Source organism: Pipistrellus kuhlii, unplaced genomic scaffold, assembly GCF_014108245.1.
Source record: "Pipistrellus kuhlii isolate mPipKuh1 unplaced genomic scaffold, mPipKuh1.p scaffold_m20_p_5, whole genome shotgun sequence".
NCBI classification, from domain to species: Eukaryota; Metazoa; Chordata; class Mammalia; order Chiroptera; family Vespertilionidae; genus Pipistrellus; species Pipistrellus kuhlii.
In genome coordinates this window covers 31,159,578-31,180,640 of record NW_023425551.1, presented here as the reverse complement: position 1 = coordinate 31,180,640, position 21,063 = coordinate 31,159,578, and the positions used below count along the sequence as shown (strand labels likewise).

The window sequence follows — 21,063 nt, the reverse complement described above, 5'->3', positions numbered from 1 at the left end:
ATAATTTTATACAATTCTTGCTTTTTTATCATGTACCTGGTTCTTTTTAATAGTTGTTTTTGCTTGTTTTCCATAATCATTTTCTCTCCCTTTTTCTCCTTCTGGTCTACCCAGCAAGCCAACTCTGTTCACACTGATGTGCTCAGCAGCTTTTAATATACTTGTAGGTTTTCAAAAAGAATGTAGGCACGCACTTACTTCTCCTTTCTCATTTGACAATAGTAAACCCCTGAGTCATCTCTATAGACTTATTTTATTCTTTTTAATGACAGCATAATATTCTGTCAATACCTCAAATAATGAACCATTCTCCAATTGAGATATTCACTCTGTTTTAGTTTTTATGCAATAGCTTCTGGAATTCTTATCTAGTTTTAAAAAAAACAATCTCAATCATATAAATTATGAGTATACATACATAAGCTAGAAAGTGTGTTAACTCTCATTCTCTAGCTTAACGTGCCTATGTGTAGTCTGCCTCTTCAGATCATGGAATCAGGACCAAGGCAGTAACTTCTACTTGATGGAACCTTGATCTGGTTTCTGGAGGAAATAAACATCTTACCTATAAAATGGAAGGAAATATTTCCATGATTATATTTCTTAAATATAACTTTATTAGTGGTTGGATGATTAGACAAAGAATATATATTTAAAGCAACTCTTTGGAAGACTTTGCTTGGCTAGGAAGCAGAGGAGGCCCTTGCTTTCACTGAGGGCTGTAATTTATTAGTGAGACGCTCAGTTCTGATATTTAATGAGTTTCGACAAAAGCATCCTCATCAAGATGTGGATTTCTCAGGAATTCCTTCCCACCTCTTGCCAGCTAATTCCTACTTTCCTACCCACCCCCACCACAGGGAACCATTTTTCTGATCTCTTTTGTCATAGATAAACTCTGCTGTTCTGGAATTTAATATTAAGCGGAATGCACATATTTATTCTTTGGGTCTGCCTTTTTTAGTTTTTATTTTAAACTTAGTATAGTATAGATTCACAGGATGCTGAGAAAATAACAGAGGGGTCCTGTGTACCTGTCACCCAGCTTCTCCCAATGGTGACATCTTACATTAGGAAATTGATAGAGTGCAGCACAGTTAACTAGAGTGCTATGTGTGGCGTATTTTGCTTATTAGCATCCTCACTCAATATTTTTTCCATTGATTTTTAGAGACAGAGGAGGGGAGGGAGGGAAGGAGAGAGAGATATATATTCCAGATGATTGAGAAAATAAAATGCTTTTAGAGATAGCCAGAGAGAGAGAGAGAGGTGAGAGAAACATATCAATTGGTTGCCTCTTGCACAGTGCCTGACCAAGGCTAGGAAGCCACCTCACAACCTAGGTACTTGCCCTTGACCAGGAATTGAACCTTAGACCCTTTGGTGTGCAGGCTGATGCTCTAGTCTAATCTCTGAGAAACGCTGGCCAGGGCAAAATGGCGTGTGTGTTTTTGTTATAACCTTTGGTGTTGGTTATTAGGCTTGCTAGTTTCCTCATGATGCATTTGTTAGTGGCAAGGGGGCAGCTATTTTCTACTTATGAAGTTCCCTGTATTTCTGTGAAGGATACCCAGTAGTGTATAACTAACCAGCCACTCGCCCATCAGCGACTAGACAAGCAGAGCCTCACTCTTCTCTTCTTGGGGAAGGAGCTACATATCGGCAACTCATTTTCACCTCGTACTCTCCAGACACAACACGTCTGAAGATTTGGGGAGACTCAGAGGCCCTAAACATATCATGTCTGTAGTTTTGAACTTAGAAATAAGAGAAAAACTAAGCAAATGGGAAAGGGGAGAAAGTGATCACCATGGTTGGAGGATTATAGCTTAAACTGAGGCAGGGGTGCTTTCTAACCCTGAACCCAAATTAGACTTGCTCACCGAGTCCCCGGCTGCTGCCACCCCTTGGGGAGCAGGGGACACCTGTACTCATCAACAGGAAGTGAGGGGTGGAGAGGGGCCAGAAGGATTACACCAAAGGAAGTCTCCTTACAAGAAAGGCAGATCAAAAGCAAGAAATAAGTATTCCCACCCCTGCTATGTCTGGGGAGAGCCCGTTGCTTCCAACTGCTGTCCTATCGGCTTCAGCCTCATCCCTTCGTTGTATTTGTGTGGCCGCAGAGAAACGTCCCTGACTTTCACATGAAATTGTGAAAATCGGTGTCATCCCTGGTAGTTCTTAGCGCATTGCCTCTTCACACTCACTTCCCTTACTATGCTGCGCTGGCATTGTGCACCGTTTATATGTTAATCAAAATGCCAGCTATCGTGATACATATAATAGCCCCGACTAGAACCAGCAGCCACCTGCTCATTTTACCAAGGTAACTGACGTAGGGGCAATAAGTGGATATATAATAAGCCCAGGCACATGTCAAATAGAGTCTCAAAGTAGGACACCGAGGGTTTGAGGAGGACAGAACCAGTTCCTGCTGACGTAGATCACCCACGGAAGGAATGTGCCAAACTGGCTCCATAGCCAGGCAGCAGGCATCATCAAGGATTTGGAGTTAATATTACTCTCAGATGCATGTGTCTTGACTCCAATGAAATGCTCAGGAGTTTTTGGTGCTTGTGGTTTCATGTACATAGCAGCATCTTGTCACTGGTTTCTTTCGTCTTAGCCAGGACTGTACTGATCGCACATGAGACAATATTAAACTTCTTGGGTTACCACAGAGGCTTGGTTTTGGGCGGGCACAAATCCAAAAATTGAATGTGCTTTCATTAATAGGGGGAGATGGTTTTGCTGAGGTTGGAAAATGGTGTGGCTTTGGTCTTAAATCACTTGACACTGTTCGTGGTCTCTGGCGGTCCTGTTTATCCTGCCACTTCATCAGCGGGAAGTGGACCATTTTGCAGTTGGCAGCTGAGATAAAGCTCGAGGGATTTTTGGTTATGGATATTCCAGATGACTGAGAAAATAAAACGCTTTTTTAGAGATGGCCAAATGGAGTGAGGGAGACAAGGACGAGGAGTCGGAGCCCGAGATGCCCACCTCCCTTAGTTCATTGGTGAACATTCTGGGCTTGGGTTTCCTCATCCGAAAAGTGAGGCTCGTACCACCTTTCTGCCGGCCTCCGGGGGTTGGTTGAGAGAGCAAGTAAGATCAAGCGCATGAGCTAGCTTTATAAACCATAAAGTAGCTGCTCAGATCCTTTTCATAATAGCATTCAAAGTGAAAAAAGAAATACAGCTGAATCTTGATGCTAATTTTGGTACTGGAAGAAAAATACCTTTCAAACTATTAATGGTACAGTTTTCAATTGCATCATGTTCCAAAGATTTCTTTGAAAGCTGTTTGTTGGTTTTTTTTTTAATCGAGAAAATATTTCTTCAGCCAACAATGGCATGATGGATGGTAAAGTTCCCGGGCTAGCCACAAAAACCTTTTGAACTCCTGATGCACCAAAACAGGAGTTCTGTGGTGGCCTGTGGTCTGGCTCCTCTGATCTGGGGCAGCTCTGATGGCTGAATGCCTTCTGGGGAAGAATCTGGTGACTTTCCTAGGGCCTGGGGACACTGATGGATGAATGGCTCAAAGGGAAGAGAGAGGGTCATCTACTGGGAAATGAGCATATAGAGAAGCTCATGTGGGTCACCAAGCCTCCCCTACTTTTGTGTCCACCCCAGTGTGTAGAGGATGCTGGGAACTGGGCCACATCTGCTGGGCCTCTGTTGTCATTCATAAGTCTACTGATCTAAATTGGGGGGTGGGGGAAGGGAGGCCCTTCATTTTTTAAGCTTTCTTGTGTTTACTAAGGTTTTTTAATTAATCATTGCAAACATAATTTGAAATTGAGAATAAAGTACCTATAATCTCTTGGGGGGTGTGTGTGTGTGGAATAGATGCCAAATCTTTTGCCTTCTAGTTGTGTTGTGTTAAAACGCTTGTTTGAGCCTCTATAAATCATCTAATCCTGTCTTAATATTATTATTACTTTTTAATGGGCTCCCCTTGTTGACTGCATAGTAAGAACTTTGAGGCTCAACTAATTCAATGTGAGATAGGACAGCTTTGCTAAGCTCACCAGGCATTTTACCTGGACACACTGATTTATTTATTTATCTTTTTTTATTTTTTTATTTTTTAGGAGGGCGGGGAGGTGGCAGGGATGCTAAAATCACTTTTGTCCAGGAATTTGGGAAATTCAGAGAGAAGTAACTGCCTCAGAAAAAAATCGAACTCCATGAAGTTGTAGAGAGTAGCTCAGTCATTTTCCTGCAGTAGATTAGTAACCAGAATTACACTGGAATGTGTTTTCCTTGATATATACAAAAAAAATGTAGTCCCCTTTTGTTCCAGACACCATCTGATAACTTCTACTAAAGAAGAGCACTTAACATTTTATTAATTCTCTTTGTGGATTATAAATTCCACATTCTTCTCCTTTTTCTTCTGCCCACTGGCTGCCTTCTGACTCAGAATAGCTGTCCCAAGGGGCTGCTCATTCAGACATGGGAAAAATAAAGAATTGAAACTCATGTGTTTCAGTTTGCTACATCTTGATGAGTAGCTAAGAGGTTGGGAATTGCTCCAGTTAGAAAGCTAACCAAGCATCTATGTAGGCATCTAACTCTTCTTTTTTCTTTTTTTAAGTATTTGAGATGGCTTAAAAAGTTTATATACTATAAAATAGGCAAGTGCACAGCCAAGTAGAGTCCGGGACATTATGAACTAGAATAAAAAGTTAAGAAAGAGGCGGATACATTTTTTTAAGCATAAGGCTTGGACTCTGGTGAGCTTCTGCAGGCCCCGTGGGTGGGCCTTCCTGGGGGCTGGAAGCAAAGTCTGCTCCAGAGAACACGGCTCATTAATGATTTCCGCAAATTTATCTCTGTGAAAAGTTGGACCGAGGTTGAGAGTTAAGTGGGTTGACTTGGAACTCGCCTCTACCGTTACCACAGTATTTAGCTAGCCTCTCCTCCCACAGATCTTTTTACATTTTTCCCAGAAAAGGCCACTTGACTGGGCTTAGCATTCACCCCATCCCCACACCCGCAGTGAGACTGGTGGCTCACAGACAGCCTCTCAAAATGGGGGCCTTCAGGGCTGCCTCTGCCTGGTGACCTTCTTCTGACCCTCCTCCCCCAGGGTGCAGACTCCGGTTTGTCACCAGGCCTCTGCTAATCCAGGCACTCTCTTGCCAGAGGCTCCTTAAAGGAGAAATGCCTCCTTTTTTTTTTTTGTCTCCATGTTCCTTCACCTCCCTCACTCCCCTACTTTCTGTCTTTATCTCCTTCTCTTTCTCCCCTTTCTCCTTTTGTGTTTCATCCAGCCAGCTTTTCATGGGCATATTTGTTGTCTTCTGAGTAGAAAGAGGAACAAGAAATGGTGTGTACCCCAGAGGAGCTCATCATGGGAGAGAAGGTGCATGGGACAAGTAGCTATGTTTCTGTGATAGGTGAGATGTGGACATGGACAGGATGGTTTGTTAACCTGGAAGAGGAAGTGATCAACCACTGATACATCTTCATGGGGGAAGTGAGCTTGAGGTTGGTCCAGAAAATGAGCTGGAAGTGAGCAGATTGGAGAAAGGGTGTGGAGTGTGATGGAGGAAGACATTCTGGGCAGAGGCTTGGAACTGTGACATGACACGGGCATTGTGTATGGTGCAGAGTCTAAATGGTGGGGGGAGGAGGAGGAGCAGGAAGAGGAGGAGGAAGAGGAGGAGGAGGAGGAGGAGATGGACCTGGAGTTGTGAACTGTAGAGAGGGAAGAGCCTTTAGGATGTGGACTTTGCCCAATGGGCCACCAGAAGTCAGAGGAGGTCTTTGAACAGGGAAGGGTGGCTCTTGAGATGCTCCCTCTGGGAGACGAACCTGACAAGGCAAAGATGGGAAGGAGCCTGACCAGTGAGCTGTAGGGTTTGGGACAGAGCTGAAGAGTCTTAAACTGAACCAGCAACCGGGTGATGGAAAGAAGAGGTAAATCAGATGACTATGTGGGTGTGACAAGGGAAAGAGGAGTGCCTTTGTCATGTAACTAGAAGGAGATTTGGGACTTGTATCTCCATAGTTTGACTCTGAGACCAGTGATCTCTTTTCTGCATTTTTTATATGAAGTCCCACAACAGCAGTAGGGATGAAACCCAGGATTCTTCAGCTGTTGTTGGGTAATTGGTGCCTGTGATGCCATTCCCACATCTCATCTGACTGAATCCTCACAACTCCATGGCAATTGTTACCACCCTCACTTTACCAATGAGAAAAAAATGTGCTCTGGGGGGTTAACTAACTAACCCAAGCTAGTGAGTTGTGGGGCTAGGGCTTGGCCAAGCCATCCAACTCCTGATCTGACTCTCTTAACCAGTAACCTGGCTAAGACAAATCACAGTGCGTATTAAGAGTATAAGATAACAACTATATTATATTCTTTTTAATCCTATAGTATAAGGACAAATCACAGTGCGTATTAAGAGTATAAGATAACTATGTTAGTGTTATGGATTTACTAAGTTGTTCTCTTCTCTTCTCTTCTCTTCTTTTAGACAAAGGCTAAAGTAGATAGTTCTCCTGAACATTTTTTATAAAAATGAGACAATTTTTAAAAAAAATCAATACTTGCCTCTTAGAAGAGAATGTATGAAACTAATAGTCTTAAATATGTTTTGGCCACAGCATTCCTTGATGCTACTTATAAGACTATGGGAAGAGATGTTTCCTATAGGTGGAACTGATGTGGCACATTGCAGAGTCACTAAAGATCTTATTTCTGTTGACAAACTCAGATGATGATTTCTATAACCCTGGGGCTTTGGTATACTAATTGATCATTAACATGAACATTCTTTACCTTTGAACCAATGCCAGCTTTCTTTGTATTCATTTCTTGGTTTTCTTTTTATTCTATTTGTGCCTAGGCCCACGTTCTCTAGCGGGAGATGCATAACAAATATAATGAAACTTATGGGATGAGTTGTGGTATACTGATTGTGTTGCTATATTTTCTGGTGTTTTTGGTTTGTTTTTTTTAAAAAAAAGGCACAAACATGCTTTTATCCTAGATGACTGCTACTTTGAGAAACTTGGTTGATTCACCCCCAGCAAGAAGTAAGTTGCTGAGCATCGGCGCCATGACCCAGCTCTGCACGGTGATGGGACAGTACACAAGTGACAAGGACGTCTGCACCAATATTGCCAGAATATTCAGGTAGGTAGGCTGAGCAACAAGGTAGCCTTACAAAAAGGCCAATGCTTGGATTTCAGGTTATCCTTAATATTTGTGCGTGTGGCTGGCAAGGAATCCTAATTTTGCTTCTTACTTCACCTAACAGCAAAGGCAACTCCAATGGCCCCAGCTTAAAATAAATTATTTAAACCCATGACTCTATTTCCTATGTATCTATTTCTAATATGATTCTAAACTCATCGGTTGTAAATCACCTTAGTTCTTTGGTGAGTTGTGAGTTATCCTAGTGTTTTTACAAAACAAACAAAACAAACAAAAATTTCTGTTAGTTTATTGGAGATGAAGAACTATTTCAAAAAATATAGCAAATTTGGAAACAATACTTAAGGGTTTTAACTCCAAAAGGAGATCATTGCTGAGAAAGTCTGATCTGACAATTTGTCATAGAAGTTTTGTTTCTGTTGTTTGGCTGAACTTTGGTTCACGCATAAACTGGTCATATCCACACTGTACTGCAGAACTGATGATCATCTGAATCCAGGTTGCCTCAAAGCACGATGTCAAGTTTCAGAACCACCTTGAAAGTATTTATCCTTCCTCCTCACTGCACTTTGCTGGTGTTTTTATATAATGATCCTTCTCAAGAGACCTGGCCCTTTCCTGAGCTCTAGTACTATAGTTGTTTTAAAAAAATAGAAAACTTCCTGAAGACTGAATTGGTAATTGACCCCAGTTTGAAAATGTGACACTAGATTTGATCTCGTAGCACTGCACTTTCCTGAGTTTTGTTCTGGGTACTGATAACTCCCTTTTAGAAGCACTGTAAAGGATCAAGTTATTTTTTGTGTATGGTGGCATGTGGGGATCCAATTTAATTTCTCTCCCAGATGGATAGTCAACTGTCCCAGCACCTTTAGTCAACTACACCATCTTTTTCCCCCCCACTGATTTTAATGTCTAGTCAATAAAACACAAGATTCCGCACACTTGTAGGTCTTTTTCTGGGCATTCGTTTGGTCTATTCTCAGACCAGCAGACACTGTTTTACTATTATGGATTTAATATGCCTGGTTATAAAATGAATCCATCACTTATTTTCTCCTTTAGAGTCCAAATTCTTCTCTTTCTTATGAATTGGAGAATCACCGAAGGTCCATGATAGGAACTTCGGGGTTATTCAAGGACCTACACTGAGTATGTAGAGTAATTGGGGTGGGAGTGGGAAGATGGATATCTTTATGAAACTGAGTCTTTCATCCATCAACATTTATAATGTCTTATTTTCCTCTATCTCTTTCAATAACATTTCATAATTTTCTCCAAAAGTATTTTGCACATCTTTTGTTAGTTTTATTTCTTCATAGCTTTTGCTGTGATTATGAATGTAATCTTTTTAAAAATTGTTTTCTAATAGGTTGTTGCTAGTGTATGTGAATAGTATTGATGTTTGATTATTAGGTATCCATGGATCTTGATGAATATTAGATGTAAAAGTTTATATTGTAGATTCTCTTGGAAGATAATGTTTTCCCATTTATTACAACTCCTCTTCCATGTCCCCACCTCTTTCTTCTTGGATTGCTTAGGATGCCCTATACAAAGTTGTGAGAGAGTTTGGCCTGGTGCCTTTATCCCGACTTTAAAGGAAATATTTTTGTAGTTTTACCAGTTAAAAATAATATTTGTTTTAGGTTTTTATAGATCTCTTTAGAAGGCTAAGGAAAATTTTTGTCTATAAAGGGCTGTTAAATTTTCTTAAATGCTTGTCCTGAATCTGTTGTATGGTTTTCCTTTTTTAAAATTTTAATGTAGTAGATTCTGTTAATAGATTTTTTTTTCATGTTAAACCATTACATTTTGCTAAGTTTAGTTCACTAACATTTAGTTTAGGATTTTTCATATGGTCATGAGTTAAATTGACCTGTACTTTTCCTTTGTCAAATTGGCCTTGTCTGGTTTCCATGTCAGGTTTACATGAACTTCATAAAATGAATTGGAAAGCATTTTGGGGTATTTTCTTTTCTAGAAGAATTTGTGAAAATTTAACTTATCTTTTCTTGAAAAGCTTATAGAACTTGCTGGAGAAGCTATTTTATCCTTGTGTGAATGTGTGAATATTGTTGACTACTGAGTCACTTTCTCTATTGGTCAATACCTAACCCATTTCCTATTTCTCTTTGTGTCAATTAAAAAATTTTTTTTCCCTATGAATTTGTCCATTTTATCTAAGTTTTGGGTCAAAGAAACATGAAAATTAAAAAGCACCTAGATATATTGCAAATACTACAAAATACTACCAATTAACATTTTTGGGATATTGTCCCAAATACCCCCTTATCCATCTCTAATTATGTCTCTTTTTATTTATTTTACTTGTTTAACAAATACTTTATAGTGCCTACTACTTGCCAGGCAATAGCCTAAGCACTTGCCAACTACTAATTGATTTACTCCTTTTAACAACTTTAAAAGACAGGAACTGTAGTTATTATCCTCATTTTACATGTGGAAATGGAGGCGTAGAGAGGTTTGGTAGTACTTCCAGGGCCACACAGCTAGTAAATCACAGAGCTGCAGTTCAAACCAGCTAATCTGGCTCTAGAGGTCATACATTTAACCACTATTTATACTGCCTCTTTATTGTTAATATTGATTTTCATTTCTCATTCTGATTATTTATAAGATTTCTCTTTTTTTAATCAGTCTTTCCAATTTTTTACCAATTTTTTTTGCAGAACCAAAAGAGTTATTGATACACCCTACTGCATGTTTATTTTCTTTTTTATTACTTCTGTTCTCATCCTTATTAATCCCTTTTATCTACTTTCCTTGGGTATATTTTTCTTTTTAACTGTTTTAATTAGAAACTCAATTCTTGTCTTTTCAACCTTTTAAGGCTTTATTTATTTATTTTTTTCTAACTGCTGCTTTAGCTACATCCCAAAAATGTTGATTGGTAGTATTTTGTAGTATTTCTAAGTGCATTTTTTTTTCATGTTTCTTTGACCCAAAAATTGTGTTTTTAAATTTCCAAAATGTAATGAATTTTAAATATTGCTTTCTAATTTTATTTCACTGATCAGAGAATGTGATCTGTGAGATACCAACTCTCAAAAAATGCACTGAGACTTGTTAATGGTCAAGTTTTTAAAATAGTAATGATGTTTTAGCTATTAATCTATCAATTAATGAGAAATGTATGATTATCTCCTAATTTGATGTAAGGTTGTCCATATTGCCTTGTTGGTTTTGTAGGTTTGCATGCTTGCTTGCTTTAGAAACTTTGAAGCTATGCTTAAGGCTTTTTGCCTTTTGGTCCATTCTGCCTGACATAGTAGACCACTAGCAGCCTAGTGCGCACCTACCACATTTGCTGCTGGTGGGGTCCCAAAGGAGTCACTAGTTAGTATCCAACCAGATTTTGTTTAAATTTCTTGGCCTGCATTTTCTGGACCGTGATGTTGTGGGTTGTGAAAATTCACACCAAAGCAGTGACATCACCACAGAGTAAAACCCCAGGGCTTGGCGAAATTCGTTCTCTTCCACCATGCTGTCGGCATGAATGGGACAGAGCCCATGCTAGCATGGAAAAGGCTCTTTTGTTTATTGCATCGGACTCGGCTCCCTGGTGGTCCTTGGGGATCACGAAGTCTGGGTGTAACACATACATATGTCAACATTTATTAAATTCGATACTTTAGACATGTGAGGTTTATTGTATGTCAACTATCGATATATCTCAACAGAGATGTTTTTAAAATGATGTCTCGATGGTAAATTATGTGATGTTACTAAGAAAGGACCTGGCATCTAGGGAGTGCTTAATTAGGGTTGGGTATTAGTTTTACTGTTAGTGTTAAAAAATTAGTGTTAGTATAATCCTACCTGCCACTATCATAAAGGGCCAGGGATGAAGTAAGCCCTCATCTGCAGATAGACCCAGACAGTAGACCTAAGAGTAAAGGGCTGGGAGTCAGTACAGTATAGGCTTAAGATCTTGGGTTTGGGGTGGAGGGAGACAGAAATGGGTTAAAATTTACTAGCACAACCCATATGACACCACCCTCAGAAGCCTTCCCTGATGCCCACTCAAAATTAATTATCTCCTCCTTTAGCACTTTGTGGACCTCATAATGTACTATTTTCCTTGTCACAGAACACAACGAACTTATATAAACAGCTATTGTATACCAAACTTTGATTAATCTACATATATAGTAAGGTAAAGCTAGGCAAAAGCATAGTAAGGTAAAAAAGAAAACTCTATGAGATATGAAGAGGCATACAGTCTTAAGAATGAGTGAAATGATGAAAAAATCATCCTTATTGTATACCTCTTTATCTGAAGACTATATAATTCAATATTTCTTTTTTATAAAAAAAAAAAATCACACCATGTGCATGTGTTACAGGCTCCGGGTTTCTGTTTGTCGAAGAGCCTTTCTTGTGTCCCCACTCCATGCCCCCGGAGCCCACTGCAGACAGCAAACCTCCCCAAGCCTTCTCCGGACTGGTGTGCGGACTCTCTCTAGACTCTTTTCATGCCCTGGGCAATGCTTTGAAGATCTGCATTTACAGTAACACAATGTATACGTGAATTTTATGGGAAAACAAAGTTTACTTTTATTTTCTCATTTGGCATTTCTGCAGCAAACTTACTTCTTACCGTGACTGCTGTATTGCCTTGGCCAACTATTCCAGATGCTACGCCTTGTTTTTGAATCTGATAAACAAATACCAGCAGAAGCAGGTCAGTTCTTCCTGCATTTAATTCTTCGGTGTGTCTTTGCATCGGTGTATTCATGTAAGCCCATGTTGAGTGACTTGATGTTTTAAATGTAAAGGTTTCTATTAGAAACTTTCATTAGATATGTAATGGGCCGCCCTAGGAGGCAAAGAGCTAGGGAGGGAGTAGTTTGAGGCAGAAAAAGCCTCAATAAAATGTCCTTGTGGTAGGAGGATTCCTGACTTGGGGGGCAGCAAAGGGGGGTGGGAAACATGTACTACCACTGCCTTGTTCTTCCCCTACATGAGAATCACCATGGAGTGAGGTGGGGGTGCACTGGTTATTTCCAGACCCCACCCAAGCCTACTGAGTCAGATGGGTGGGGAGGGGCCTCGACATCTGCTTGTCAACAAAAAACTATCAGGACTTCTGATATAAATTAAGTTTGGGATGTCCCTATACTCTAAAAAGTCTTCTGGCACTGAAATTCTCTATTCCTTTTACCTTATATTCAGAAAATAAAATTTCTACATAAGTATTTAAAGGAAATAGCTTGGTTTTAATGAATTGGGCAAAACCATGTATAGTTGTTTTTAAAAAAAAAAAGAAAAAAAGAAAAAGAAAGAAAGAATTCACCCAGCTAGCATGGCTCAGTGGTTGAGCGTTGACCTATGAACCAAAAGGTCATGGTTTGATTCCTGGTCAGGGCACATGCCAGGGTTGTGGGCTCGATCCCTGGTGGGGGGTGTTCAGAAGGCAACCTATCCAAGATTCTCCCTCATCATTGATGTATCTATCCTTCTCTCCCTTTCCCTTCCCTTCCCTTCCCTGAAATAAAAAAAAAGGAAGAACTCACAAAGACTTCTCCTTAATAAAACTATAATACTTAGTACAAATATAAATTTGTATTATAAATTTTTGAATAGTCATTAAATGCGGTCCAATTTTATTCACTTTTATAAATGATCAAAGTGACATCAACTCTTTATTGGAGACATTTTATACATGTGGTTAATTTTCAAAATCATATGGTAAATTTCATCAGTTAACAAATAAGTTATGTACATGCTAAGAATATTTGTTTGTTATTATTATATTAACCATATCAAAGCCACTTCACAACATAATTCCTATTTGCCCCAAAGTGCATTAAGCTTATTTTTACTCAGCCAAGTATGGAACTGGGTAAAAATAATGAAAATAATAAAATTTGTCAGATTTTACACTATTGCTAGCAATTTATTAAAAGGTTGCAAGTCTCCTTTTGGTGATATGAATAATGAAAATTCTATGCTCTTACTATATAATTTACATTTTAAAGAAGATAAAGCTTGCTTAAAGGTTTAAGTTTTTATTTAATTGTTAAAAACTGATTTTCAAATATGCATTTAAGTTTCTGATTTTGAGTATTTGGCTTACAAAGGCTTTCCCTATATACTTTATATTTTCTCTAAATTACATACTTTGAAAGATTTCAAGGTATAAGAATTTGCCTCATCAAAGAATGAATTTGACTAACTTACCTTAAAGTATTCACAATCTCCTGTTAATGTAAGTGTCCATTAAGCATTTATTATTTTAGATTTTGGTACAATGTATTATCAGAACTAAAATCTTTGGACAAGTGAATTAACCCCATGAAAAGCTTAGGCTTACTACTGGTTTCTTTTTTAAGGGAAAACACTAAACTGGTAGAAATGCTAAATACCATAGTATTGAAAGTATTATTTTAGGTTCTATTGTAAAAAAAGATTTAGATGTGGATTTTACTTTGTAATTTTATGTTGTGGATTTACTTCATGGACTTTTACTGTAAATTTATTTTATCATCATTATTCTCTTTTGCTCTGGTGTTTTGATCATACACAACTTAGATGACGGTTACTGGAGGAAAAAACTCTTTGCCTTTCACTAGAATTTTCAAATGTGGATGAAAGAAAACACTTGTTTTTAACAGTTTGATTTCAAGTTGTCATAACTTATAAAGAAAGAACATCCATCAGTTGAGTAGTGACAAATAGCCTTATGGCATTACTAATAGATACTGTTTTGTCTCTCAGATTGTAGCTTAGATGAAAGCCATGTTTAATAAACAGACAAAAATTCTGGTGTCTTGCCAATATGAGACACTGGATGTGTCAGCAGGGAAGGGTATGCTTTTTCTGGTTCCAGAGACTAAATGGCTTAAATTCTAATTGGCATAAAATTTACCACATTTCTCACTGAACTACTTTTTACCTTCATCCAATAGTTATCTGCAAAGCAATATTGGTGTTTAAATGCCATATTTTTCTCTATTGATTGAGAAAAATTATAATTTTGTGTTTCCATTAAATTTTTTTTTTATCCAAAAAACAAAGAGCACCTTACAAACTATGCTTGGTAACATGTTGTTTATTCAGAACCATCAAGAAAATGCATAATGTATCCCCTTAACCACCAAACTGATTTCAATCATTTGAAGGTGAAAATCACATTCAAGTATATCACAAAAGATATTAAAAATAACCAGAGGCTCTTTGTCTACCCTGGGAGCACGAGTTTGTCCGGGAGGTTCTTTAAACGTTGGTGTCTTCTTTCTGTAGATTTCTCTCTCTCGCATTTCTCTTGGTTGTTCCCTCTGCCTTTGGTGATGGTTGCCTGCCTCTGGCAATTATGCATTTGCTTGCAATTACTAGGTGGACATTATAACCATGCTTGTTCAAAGTAACACCTTAAAAAGTCTGAAATCAAATGGAACACGAATAGACCCTTTGTGAGAAGTGCCTAAAAGACTCTGATGGAATCTGGTTACTTCTCGTCCTCAAAAGCAGGTTTATATTTCAGGGTGCACTTCTCACATCCCCTTCTCTGGGAAGCCTTTCAAGACCAGTCACTTCCTCTCTCGTCGGAGCCTCATTTTAAAGACTTTCGTGCAGCTAGTACACCTAGCTAGTCTACCCGGAGCCAGGATCCAGGCCGTATATCCGTGATGTTAATAATCACATCATTGTGATTAAGAAAACTTACGCAAAACTTAGAAATAGGGTGAGGCTGCCTGTCCGGACAGAGTCGTGCTGGGGCGCTGTTTCGTCGGCAGCGCTTATTCCTGAGAAGAACGTGTCTGTGTTTAAACTTGTATTTAGAGCCCAGACACCAGAAAGCTACACATTAGCTTGTAGGTCTCTCTCTGGGAGACAAAATGACCTCAAAAGTTATGGTTTTATTACCCTGTAGCGATTTTCAACCTTTTTCATCTCCTGGCACACATAAACTAATTACTAAAATTCTGCAGCACACCAAAAATATATACTTTGCTGATCTGACAATGAAAATAGGTATAGTTTTGACTCATTCACACTGGCTATTGTGTTGGCTGTTGTCATTTTCTTATTTGGCAATCTGAGGGAAAAGAGGTCAGTGCCCCTGACTGAATAAATAGTCGGGTATATTGCATGTTTTAAACATTCTTGGGGCACGCTAGTTGGAAATGGCTACTGTAGGCTATTAGCCAGGTGTGTATCTAACCTAGTAACCTTATCCCAACACACTTCTTAATGCTTACAGACACCCAGTTCTTTGGAACCAACTTTATCGTTGTATTGGATTCTTCATTAATGAGATAATCTTTTAAAATCTGTTAATTTATATTTGTATGAAGGTCATGTTGTTAGCGTTCCTAAAATTATACTTTGGCTTTACTTGTACTAAAGAATGAAGTGTTAGCATTTTGAGCCAGCTTTGTTTGTTTTTTTTATTTTCTTTGTGAGAGAAATAGATACATAATTTATATTTTCTTCAAAACCAAACTATTTCAGAAGAGCAGGGAAACTGTTCAGGTTATGAGGAAGTTGGTGGGTGTCCCAACTACTTGCTAACATCATTCACGAAAAGCTCCTGTCGGTCTTTATAAATACATCTTTCTTTTCTGATTCTGCAAGTGGTTATCACTTGTGTAGCTGCCTCACTCACTAGTGGGAGTTCCTGTCTTGATACACCTGAGATGATGCTTGATATTGTAGGCTCATGATGCGTGTTAGAAGAATGAATTTTGAGTATGTAAAATGTTTTGAAGTCTGTAAAGTATCATAAAAATATTTCTTATAGTATTCTAGCGCTTCTCCCATAAATATTTACTTCTCCTTAGTTTGGAGGAGGAAAAAATAATTCCACTCCCCCCCCCCCCCCGCCCCGCCCCAACTTTTCACCTTGGTGGGCTGCCTTAGACGACAACACAATAGAAGCGATGGATTTTAAACCACTTCAGAGGAGCACGGCATGCTCACATTCCCTTGGCCCAGTGGCCAGTGGGATACAATGTGGTTCCCTCCCTCCCCTTTTCCTAGAAAGAAAATTAATTTCCAGAGATTCTACGCCATCATCTGGGTCTGTTCATCCGTGGTGGCTGAAAACTTTCGCAAAACTTAGAAATAGGGTGAGGCTGCCTGTCTGGACAGAGTCGTGCTGGGGCGACACCTGAGGTTTGCTTGAGCAGTTGAGGTTTGGGACTGGCCTTTGAAACCCACATCAGCTCTCCGCAGCTTCTTACATAAAACGATCGCTTCCTAGCACTATTTTTGTTTCGGCCCCAGGAAACGTTTCTGCAGCACCAACTGTGGGCTGCAGACGTACACTTTAGATTAGGGGTGTCGAACTCAATCAGAGAAGGGGCCAAAATCTAAAATCCAGCCTAAATCGAGGGCCGAATGGTTTACTGAACAGTCATAAACTGTCATTGTGATGGAAACGCAGCAGAGTGCAGTGATGACAGCGCGGTGCGGGCCACATTGCAAGGCCTGGTGGGACGGATTTGGCCCGCGGGCCTTGTGTTTGACACATGTGCTTTAGATAGAGGCTTTGCAGTCGCCTCATAGACACCACCTGTAGTCTCCCAATAGACACAGCTACCACCAAGTGGCGAAACAGAAAGAGTCTCTACACTTTGTTCTGGGGGCTCCGCGTTGCCTCGGTCTTAGAACATTTGAAATTGGCAGAGATTTCCGTTTTCTGAGACTCGCTTTCAGTTAAATCATGCTAATGGCTAACTGTATTTTCAAAGAACAGAAACAAAAATCTTAAAAGAAAAGAAGCCCCTCTCTAATGATAAGCGACTATCTCACACACGCCTCTTTACGTGACTTACCACCCGGAGGGGTGAGGAGCTTCGTGGGGGGTGACCGGCTGCTTCCCCAGGGGAAACCCTGCGTGGGGCCGAGTAAGCACAGGGCAGCCGGCCACCGGGAGAGGCAGACTGTTCGCTCCCCCACCTGCTGCTGTTTCCCGTGAAAAGAAAAGAACGGAGGCGAGAAAAAGCCAAAAGTAACTTTTTTCCCTGTTTCTTGGCATTATGCATAGTCATCTCGTGTCAAGGTAAAGTCTGACTTCAGCGTTATCAGAATGGGTCTTTTTAAAATCTGTCTCTATGAGATTTTCACTTTAATTTTCTACACATCTGCGTTGTGCGGATTATTAACGTGGAACATAGGTGACTCTCATAAATCGATATTATAAAAACCATCGCTGTTAAGGTGGTGAGATTCCTGATTCTTTCTTGATTTAAATCAGTGGCTTATCATCGGCGTCACCTGGGGAGCTTTAAAAATCCGGGTTCTCAGGCTCCACCCTGGGAGGTTCTGACCCAGGGCTGGGATGGGCCCGGGAACCTATTTTTAGGAGGCTCCTCCAGGGATTCAAATGAGCAGCAGGTTGGGGAACCTGTGGTATGAATTAAGGTGGTTCCTTAACACATTTTTCCCCTCCAATATCAACAGCAGAAGGTTTTCTACAAAACCTGGAGAGGTTCCGAAGTGACTAACCCAATCAGCCGCACAGGGTCAGCCTTCCTCTGCGGGCGTGCGGCCGGGAGTGACTCACGGAGGAGGAACCACATTGGCTGGGCCCGGTGTTGGGGTGCATTTTCCCATCAGCGGTGACAACCAGAGGCCTTTCGCCTTTGGGACCAGCAGCCGAGGGGTGCTCTCAGCTAGAGAACACGGGTTGGTGCCGTACACCTGACTTGTGTCCAAACAAGTGGTCCTGGGCCCAGACGCACCGACAACACTGATACACACTGATAGCCATCATAGTGATGAGGCTCGGGTGCTGGTCAGAGGGGGCCACTCCGGAGAGCTGAGCACAGGCCCTCCTGTGGGACTCTCGCCACCGCCTGCCAGAGGGAGAACTCATCAACCTACAGTTGGTTAGATCAGCCATAGTTGTTGACTTGTTAGTGACACAACCACTAACTTTTATTTTAAAACTAGAGGCCTGGTGCACGAAATGCATGCACTGGGTGGGGGTGGCGGGGGGTTCCCTCAGCCTGGCCTGTGCCCTCTTGAAGTCCAGGAGCCCACAGGGGATGTCCGACTGACATCCTTAATGCTGCTACGGAGGCTGCTGTGCTCGCCAGCTGTGAGCCCGGCTTCTGGCTCGCTCACTGACCACCAGGGGGCAGCTCCCGCGTTGAGCATCTGCCCCTGGTGATCAGTGCACGTCATAGCGACTGGTCATTCCACGGTTTGGTTGATTTGCATATTAGCCTTTTATTATTTAGGATAGTCACAAAATATTCCTGCAGACAATCCTGCTTTGAGAAACTTCTGTATATACCCATATCAAACCTTTGGAAATTTGCAACTAATAAATCTGAGGGCCATTAGTTCAAGTAAAATAAAGCGTGGTCAGGTTTACACCACCCCTCTTTGCACAGGGGCAGGGCCTGTCTGTAAAGGGAGGTCACGGGTGAGCCAGGGGTTCCGTTCAGCAGGAGTCTCAGGGACCAGGGATCCACTCCTCCCAGCTCTAAGGAAGGGTTTCCTCAGGGAAACGACTCTGGCTCATGTCTCTGAGGTTGTTTTGTCCAAGCTCCATGGTACAGCTAGTAACCCCGGTTGCCATACTCAGACAAAGTGAGACCGAACCACAGCGTTTCAGTTGGCTTAATGCCATTGGAGAGCTAAACTTCAGCATTAGGTAGCATATCTATGGAAACCACTGTCCAGAACTCAATTAAATGACAAATTCCACTTAAGAAACGTGCACGTATTGTCTGCTTGATGCATTTGGGATATGCATTTGGGATAAATGCATTTGGGATAAACCAAATGTGAAACAGATGGGCCAGCGACAAAGGAATGAGCGGTGGACAGCAGCCTCGCCCGGCGGAGCCCGGAGCCTGCCCCAGGACGTGCCCCTGCTGTTGGCGTGGCTGCATTCGGCATCTCTGCGAATTACGTTTGGGTTTGTTTCTTGAGAGAACATCAAGGGATTTTTCTCATTTCTTCTGTAAATATCTGCCGGGCAGGGTATCTGATAAGATGCTTCAAATATGACTTTTAAGCCTGGCAATATTTTGCAAAGGTCAACGTCCCAAAAAAGGAACCCTTATCTAGATTCCTGTCACTCACGTCTATTGAACAACTTGCCTGGCTAGCCCTCTGCACCTTTGGAAAGGTCTGGTCTACGGGGGTGGGGTGGGGGTGGGGGGTTCAAACACAGCTTCCAGAGGAAGGGCTGTTATCAGAGCCTGCGCAACCCTGTCCGGGAGCCACCAGACATGTCCTTGCTTGTGCTGCTCTGAAAGTCATGCCTTTCTTTCCATTCGGACTTCCCCTGAAGCGCCGTCCCAGCCATGTGAGCGCCATCTGACCTGGGTGCCTGGGCGCCGTGGCGTTGGAAACGAGACCTGGGATGACCGGACAGTGGGGGCGCGGCATGGGCATCTGTCCCTGTGCTCGCTGCTCTGCTCTAAGGCAGGCCGCCCAGGCCTAGCGTGACCTCTCTCTCCGCTCCATCCTCCTCCATCCTCCTCGGGGCCAGAAGGGATTGGTCAGGCAGGCCCCTCCACCTCTCACCCCGCGGCCGCCTTTATATGGAGACTTGGCTGCGGCTACCCCTCGGCCTCCCGCCTGGCAGGAGCGAGCCCCGTGGCTGTCTTCCCAGGCCCTCTCTCTGCAGGCGCGTTCCCAGGGGGTGCTGAAAGCATTTGGCTGCGCCTGGCCCTTCTTTTTCCCGAGCCCTGGCCTTGGTCTGCACCCTGACCGGGCGGCGGGCAGCACAAGCCCTCTGCTTGTTCATTCCCTCCAGCTCCTGCCGCTTTGCCCTTGCAGAACTGGCTCTTCCACAGCCCAGCCCGGAACCCAAGTGCCTGGCTCACAGAAGAGGGCACAGCGGGAGGCCAGCATTGCCCTGGCGCTCAGAAGCAGGCGGCGCTGCGATTTTCAACCTTTCCCATCTCATGGCACACAAAAACTAGTTACTAAAATTCTAGGGCACACCAAAAAAACATATATTTTGCTGACCTGACCAAAAATTTAAAAAACAGGTATAATTTGGAGTCATTCACACCAGACAGCTTTTGCCGTTTTTTTTATTTGAGAATCTAAGGGTAAAGAGGTCAGTGCCGCTGACTAGTCCGCTATTGCATGTTTTAAAAACTGGAGGCACACCGGTGGAGGATCACGGACATGGGGCCGCTCAGTCAGCGAGTGCCAACAGAACGGACAGATGGATGGAGGCATGCAGTATAATCTCTCCCGGTTTTTAAATGATTTTCTACGAGATTCTGGGTTTTGAGTCTCCAGCATCCCAGATCCTCCCACGGTACGCGGTTCGGCGCTGACGCAAACTGTTGGCCCGCTTTCCGTACTCTTGGGTTCGTTGGCATTTGTACAGTATGCGGTCTATCTTCTGAACTGGCCAAACTTACCTGGTCTCCTGGCCACCTGTAAGCTCCGTTCATGCCGGGGTTTGAATGAGGGTGGGAGGTTGGGTACATGTTATAAATTGCAAGTCCTGACTCAGCTCTCAGATCCAGACGTCACTTTCTGGAACTTTCTAACCACGTTTCTAACCACGTTTCAAACAGAGCATGTTGGTGAACTCCATTTTCTGGTTAAGCACGTTGACAGCCCCTGCAATTTAAATCCGTTTTTAAAAAACCTTTCTGAAAGGGTGTTCTTGACTTAGAAGCACTCCTCTACTAAGTGAAGTAGAACATCGTTTACTAGTCTTCTTCCTGTGACCGCCTAGGTGGTCCCTTCCCCAGGCCACCACGCTGCACATCAGCTATGTTGAGGTGGTAGGAAGGGTGTGGGAGTCGGGGAGGAAGGCATTCTCTGTGGCTGGCTGTGGGTGTGGAGCCGTGTGAGGTCAAGCAGACGTGGTCCCATGGGGCCAGGTAGTGCCTGAGATACTGACTTTGACACTTGATAGGCAGTGGACGT

The 21,063-nt window shown here is 41.9% G+C and overlaps 1 protein-coding gene across 1 annotated transcript in view; it reads left to right on the top strand.

The window, feature by feature from the left end:
- The window catches only part of ARMC2 (armadillo repeat containing 2), an 85,178-nt gene that overhangs the window by 47,949 nt on the left and 16,166 nt on the right, over positions 1 to 21,063 (top strand). Inside the window, exons 10-11 of the mRNA XM_036415008.2 lie at positions 7,010 to 7,155; positions 11,785 to 11,884. Of these exons, the coding sequence (XP_036270901.1) occupies positions 7,010 to 7,155; positions 11,785 to 11,884 (246 nt within the window). The remainder of the gene's footprint in view (positions 1 to 7,009; positions 7,156 to 11,784; positions 11,885 to 21,063) is intronic.